At 40.9% G+C, this 7,121-nt stretch overlaps 1 protein-coding gene across 1 annotated transcript; it reads left to right on the top strand.

Annotated features, from left to right (window-relative positions):
* Nucleotides 1-2,445: 2,445 nt before the first annotated feature.
* KRT24 (keratin 24) lies at nucleotides 2,446-6,564 on the top strand. The gene is given in 13 exon segments (XM_004332133.3): nucleotides 2,446-2,696; nucleotides 2,698-2,971; nucleotides 3,767-3,849; nucleotides 4,225-4,381; nucleotides 4,645-4,666; nucleotides 4,669-4,707; nucleotides 4,710-4,795; nucleotides 5,038-5,169; nucleotides 5,707-5,924; nucleotides 6,132-6,180; nucleotides 6,183-6,261; nucleotides 6,460-6,482; nucleotides 6,484-6,564. Coding segments are annotated over 13 exon segments (1,494 nt in total).
* Nucleotides 6,565-7,121: the final 557 nt, after the last annotated feature.

Raw genomic sequence — 7,121 nt, 5'->3', positions numbered from 1 at the left:
TCTAGGTCAATGGTACAGAATAGAAAGCCCAGAGATAAACCCACACACATATGGTCACCTAATTTATGACAAAGGAAGCAAGAACATACAATGGAGAAAAGACAGCCTCTTCAGTAAGTGGTGCTGGGAAAACTGGAACAGCTACATGGAAAAGAATGAAATTAGAACACTCCCTAACACCATACACAAAAATAAACTCCAAATGGATTAGAGACCTAAATGTAAGACCAGACACTATAAAACTCTTAGAGGAAAACATAGGAAAAACACTCTGACATAATCCACAACAAGATCCTTTTTGACCCACCTCCTAGAGTAATGGAAATAAAAACAAAAATAAACACATGGGATCTAATGAAACTTAAAAGCTTTTGCACAGCAAAGGAAACCTTAAGCAAAATGAAAAGACAGCCCTCAGAATGGGAGAAAATAGTTGCAAGCGAAGCAACTGACAAAGGATTAATCTCCAAAATATACAAACTGCTCACGTAGCTCAGTATCAAAGAAACAAACAATTCAACTAAAAAATGGGCGGAAGACCTAAATAGACATGTCACCAAAGAAGACATACAAATGGCCAGGAGGCACATGAAAAGATGCTCAACATCACTAATTGTTAGAGAAATGCAAATCAAAACTACAATGAGGTATGACCTCACACCTGTCAGAACGGCCATTATCAAAAAGTCTAGAAACAATAAAGGCTGGAAAGGGTGTGGTGAAAAGGGAACGCTCCTGCACTGTCAGTGAGAATGTAAATTGATACAACCACTATGGAGAACAGTATGAAGTTTCCTTAAAATACTAAAAATAGAACTATCATATGACCCAGTGATCCCACTACTGGGCATATACCCTGAGAAAACCATAATTCAAAGACAGACATGTATCACAATGTTCATTGCAGCACTGTTTACAGTAGCCAGGATATGGAACCAACCTAAATGCCCGTCGACAGATGAATGGATAAAGAAGATGTGGCACATATATACAATGGAATATTACTCAGCCATAAAAAGAAATGAAACTGAGTTATTTGTAGTGAGGTGGTTGGATGTAAAGTCTGTCATACAGAGTGAAGTAAGTCAGAAAGAGAAAAACAAATACCATATGCTAACACATATATATGGAATCTAAAAAGAAAAAAAAAGGTACTGATGAACCTAGGGGCAGGGCAGGAATAAAGACATAGACATAGAGAATGGACTTGAGGACACGGGGTGGGGGCGGGGGAAGCTGGGGCAAAGTGAGAGTAGCATCGACATATGTACACTGCTGAATGTAAAATAGCTAGCTAGTGGTAAGCAGCAGCATAGCACAGGGAGATCAGCTCAGTGCTTTGTGACCACCTAGAGGGGGTGGGGTAGGGAGGGTGGGAGGGAGGCTCAAGAGGGAGGGGGATATGGGGATATATATATGCATATGGCTGATTCACTTTGTTGTACAACAAATAAACTAACACAGTATTGTGCAGCAGTTATACTCCAATAAAGATCTATTTTTAAAAAGTGATTCATATAAAATTTTTTTAAATAAAATAAAAACTAAAATAAATTTAGGGCATTCCCTGGCCGTCCAGTGGTTAGGACCCTGTGCTTCCACTGCTGGGGGCATGGGTTCAATCCCTGGTCAGGGAACTAAGATCCCATATGCCCTGTGGCACAGCCAAAAAAATAATAATAAATAAATTTTAAAAGAAGTGACTCAGATCCCCTTCTCCAGCTATCAAAGAAATCAACATTATCTCTCTGTTTCTTAGGATTTGATTCTAAAGAAGGAAATTGGTATCATTATATCAGAGTCAAATTCAATCAGAAAGAAAAGCATCTTTGTAGCACAATCATCTAAAATCACAAACTTCAACAACCTTAGAAATATGCTGATTGAAGTAATCACGGAGAAGGACAATTAAGTAAATCTGAAACAAATGCTGATTCTAAAGCTTATTTCAACTTTAAGAGAACAATATGAACAAAAAGTCACAAGTTTGATGGGAAATTTCCATTCTGGTCCTAGTAAGTATTTTAATTACATCTGTTAATCTGGGAATGTGCTCTGCAACTGGGAAATCATGAAGCAAATTTAACAGAACTGCTCTTTCCGAAAAGAATTATCACTCATCAAAACCTCTGAAAGATTAAAACTATAATTCTGAAAAATAGTTTTTTTGGCTTTGGTCCACCTTTTTTTTTTCTTTTTTTCTTGATATAGTAAATGCCCTGAGGCTCTGACCCAGCTTCAGAAAAAAAGCCAGTAGAGTGAATTCGGGAGGAAAAAAATATATATCCAATTGAGGATGAGCAAAAGGGTAACAGGAATTAAGAACTGACATGGAAAAGGAATACCCTAAAAGTATGTATATAAGGGCCAAAAAGGCAGCTTGCAAATAGGTTGTTTCCGATCTCCTCTCCTCACCTGGACGAACCAATCCTTTGCAGGAACACCATGTCTTGCTCATCTCTAGTGTCCTCCTCCAGGGCTGGTGGCAGCAGCTTCAGCAGCAGAAGCAGATGCAGTCTGGGGGGAGGCTCTGCCCGGGGATTCCGAGGAGGGGCCGGCAGCTGTGGCCTGAGTGGGGGCTCCAGCAGGGGCTCTGGAGGCAGCTTTGGAGGGAGTTTTGGTAGCTGCTCAGTAGGGGGCGGTTTGGGAGGAGCTTCAGGCTCTGGGATTGGCTTTGGTGGAGGGGCTGGATTCGGCAGGGGGTACTAGCGGAGGCTTCTACAGCTATGCTGGTGGTATGGGTGGTGGTGTTGGCCATGGGGGGCTTTTCTCTGGAGGTGAAAAGCAAACCATGCAGAACCTCAGTGACTGGCTGGCCAATCACCTAGACAAAGTCAGAGCCCTGGAGAAGGCTGATCTGGAGAACAAAATCAAGGAGTGGTATGACAAATTTGGGCCTGGGTCTGGAGTTGGTGGAGCTGGAAGAGATTACAGCAAATACTATCCAATCATTGAAGATCTTAGGAATCAGGTGAGACACTAGCCATGTCTGAATTTCTATTACTTCTGTAGCTTTCCCATTTATTCAGATCATGGACCATGTTGGTGAATTTAAATCAAGGAATTATTTGAAAACATATCTGTTTTGTTGTATATGTAAAATGGGACCTGGTGTGCTTTAACTATGACAGTATTGTATACACGACATCCAACCACATTAATTTTGTTTGCATCTTACATTTGAGTATTTCTACATAAGAGTAAAATTTATACAATGCCAGGTAGCTGATTAACATAAGAGTGATGGCTATGAGTTGACACAAGCTTCATCTAATTATTTCGTGATTAATTCTGGCAGGTTGATGTATTTTAGTGTCTTGCTAGATTTAAATCGTCTTACAACTATTTTTCTTCCTAGAAAGTCTGGTGCAAATATTGTATGAGAATGTGGTGGAATCTAAAATGTTTAACCACGGTTGTATGGGAAGTATATTTTTAAAGACTTTTTTGGAAGTGGAATTCATGTTTCACACTGTTTCTGAAAGAGCCCATAGAACAACTGATCTTCCAAAGCATCAGAAATATTCAGAGGATTGTGTTCTGTAAAGCAACGTTCCATGCCCATTCCAATAAATGTGCAAGTTGTTAATTTTTGCAGAAAGATGTCTAAATACATTAGGATTATCAATGCAGTGTCATTACTAAGCACATTTTCAAAGCAATTCACCTCTAAAAGCTAACTCAGGAGACATCTACTCTCACAGGTGGGCATGTAGACACAGGTAAAAAGCATCCATGATTTATTCACTATTATTGTCTTTTCTAGATCCTTACTGCCACTCTTGAAAACGCTGGGATTGTTCTGCAAATTGACAATGCCAGACTGACTGCTGATGACTTCAGACTGAAGTAAGAAAAACGAAGACTTGAAAACAAACGTCCTAAGGGAAATAAAATTCAATCCCTTGGCTTAGTTTACTCTAAATTTTAAAGAAACCTTTTAGGGGATCAAGACCTGAATTCACAAACATCCCAAGGGTACATTTTGAAAACCATCATTTCACCAACAAGAAAAGAAAGGCAGCTTCAGGATGAAATTTTTGTTATCAAAAATATTGGCCATCAATAGAATTAATGTAAGGCTCAGATTTTTCTTTACAAGGGAAAAACCCCTAAGAGAAAACTTAGCCTTCAATGATCAAATTGCTCAGGGGAGAAAATATTTTCATGAATATGAAAGGATGGACTGTACTCTTTGAAATGGGCTGTACTGTACCCTTCCAGATACAAGAACGAGCTGCATCTCCGGCAGCCCGTGGAGGCTGACATCAATGGCCTGCAGAAAGTGCTGGATGACCTGACCATGACTCGCTCTGACTTGGAGATGCAGACTGAGAGCCTCACAGAGGAGCTGGCCTACCTGAAGAAGAACCACCAGGAGGTAGGAACACGGTCCACGATTAAATGACTGGCCTACAGAGTTTCCCCCACGTCCATTCTATGACAGTAAATTCCATCTGGATGGATTTCCAACTTCTATAACCGGGGGAGAAAAGTAATGATGAGAAAATTATATGTGAATTTGTTGGGTTCTTTTTTTCCCCTTCAGTGTGCTAGTTTCAACCTTCTGTTGGCTTAAGCACATTTTAGGAAGGCATTGCTTTTCAGTTTTCATCACTCTGGTCTATTTTCCTTTCATGCTAGGAAATGAAGAGTATGCAACGAAGCTCCGGAGGGATGTGACCGTAGAACTGAACCCAGGGACGGACCTAAGTTACTGAATGACGTGAGGGCACAGTATGAGGACCTGGCTGAGCAGAACCACTGCGAGGCTGAAGAGCAGTTCAACGAGCAGGTAGATCATCACCCTGAGCCTCCGAGCCCTGCCCGCAGCCACATACACACACACACACACACACACACACACACACACACACACACACACACACACACACATGCACACTCGCCACTTCCGCTCATCTCATCAGCCTCATCTCATCAGCCTCATCTCATCAGCCCCATCTCATCAGCCTCAACTCATCATCAGCCTCAACTCATCATCAGCCTGCAACGAGACTGCATTTCATTTGTATTCAGAGCGCATCTCTGCAAGCACAGATCTCTACCGATGCTGGTGCCAGGCCAGCCAGTTCCACCAAGAATGAGATCACAGAACTGAAACGCACTCTGCAAGCCCTGGAAATTGAGCTGCAGTCCCAACTGGCCGTGGTTTGTGCAAAGAGCTTTTCAAAAATCTCCAGTGGAGCAATTCGGTTTTCTTTGCCAAGATGTTCCACTTGGCACATAATAAATGCAGGATTCGGGAGGACTGTATTGTGGTTGTTGAAAGCATGAGACATTCCAGTTAAAAGTAATATATCTATTTCCATAAAAGATTTCATTTTAAAAAAGTAATGGCAACAAAAATTAAGGAAGCAATGATAGAGCAATAGAGCTTGTAACTCATGGAAAGTGCATTTCTCCTAGTATCTTATAAAATGTATTTTTTAAATCATCCAATGATTTATTTTCATCATGAAATTTTTATTTGCTTTTTCCCTTAGAAAAGCTCCCTGGAGAGATTAGCTCGGTGCTTTGTGACTGCCTGGAGGGGTGGGATAGGGAGGGTGGGAGGGAGACGCAAGAGGGAAGAGATATGGGGACATATATATATGTGTAACTGATTCACTTTGTTATAAAGCAGAAGCTAACACACCACTGTAAAGCAATTATACTCCAATAAAGATGTTAAAAAAAAAAGAAAAGAAAAGCTCCCTGGAAGGAACCTTGGCTGACACGGAGGCTGGCTACATGGTACAGCTGTCACAAATTCAGATGCAGATCAGCGGCCTGGAGGAGCACATCTGCCAGATCTGGAGTGAGACTGAACGCCAGAACACAGAGTATGAGCAGCTGCTGGACATCAAGACCCGCCTGGAGATGGAGATTGACCCCTACCACTGCCTGCTTGATGGAGAAGGAGGGTAAATGAAAGTCAGGAACATGCTAAACGCAGACCTTGGTGTATTTACATTATGAAACCAAAAAGGGGCTTGGGGACCAGACTTGTATTTATAAAGTAAAAGAGTCCAATCAAATGACAGCTGCCTTCATGGGAAAGAGCCCTCTGCATGGAGGGTTTCTCCTGCCTTTGCAAACTGCAAAGGAAAACAATTCTTTTTTTTCTCCAGTGGTTCTGGTTTTGGAGGATCTGATTTTAGAAACTCGGGATCAGAAACACGGGGTCCAGAAACACCGGATCCAGGGATTCATCCATGTCTAGTGACTCAAGATCTGGAAGCTGTTCTGTCCAAGGAAGAGGTAGATATTTTTTTCCTGTTCCTGATAATTTTATAATTGAAACGTAAAGGCACGCATTGCTTGTCATATAAAAAGTGTATACTAGTGTTCACGTCATCTTACCCAGACAGAACATACTCAGCGAATGCATTTGGATTTCTCTTGATGTATGTTTCTCTGACAGTTTCCAGACTGACATTGTGATTCTTTGATTTTCAGATCCAAGCTAGACTAGAGTGACTAAAGACCATCGTAGCGGAGGTGGTGGATGGCAAAGTTGTCTCATCTCAAGTCAGCAACGTTTCTGAGGTGAAACTTAAATAGGCAATTTCCAGATCAACAAGAGTGTCCTTCAGAGAAAACAATCTAAAAGACACGAATGAAGAAGTTGCATCAATCTAGCCATCTTTCTGGCTAACTTCGGGAAAAAGTTTCCATACAGAAATAGATGACTAACCAATTTTTCTGCATCTTTTTCTTTTCTTATTAGAATTCTCTTGAAAAAGTTGAAATGACAGCTTTGCTCTAATTGTTTCTATGCTTCAATAAATTTACTTTTGCAAGTCAACTAAATTATTTCTGAATATTTTTAAAGAAATGCAATATTTTACCCAGAAATGAAGTTCTAGATTATGATCTAGCTGCATTATCGTTACAAATAATAATGTACACATTATTCATTATTTACATAGTGTCTTCCTCATGAGAATGAAAATTATAGCCATTTTGTATGTGGGAATTTTTTTTTTTTTTTTTTTTTTGTGGTTCGTGGGCCTCTTACTGTTGTGGCCTCTCCCGTTGCAGAGCACAGGCTCCGGACGCGCAGGCTCAGCGGCCATGGCTCACGAGCCCAGCCACTCCACGGCATGTGGGATCTTCCC

Source organism: Tursiops truncatus, chromosome 20 (genome assembly GCF_011762595.2).
Source record: "Tursiops truncatus isolate mTurTru1 chromosome 20, mTurTru1.mat.Y, whole genome shotgun sequence".
NCBI classification, from domain to species: Eukaryota; Metazoa; Chordata; class Mammalia; order Artiodactyla; family Delphinidae; genus Tursiops; species Tursiops truncatus.
The sequence above is the reverse complement of the archived record's forward strand: the minus strand, read 5'-3'. Positions and strand labels throughout refer to the sequence as shown.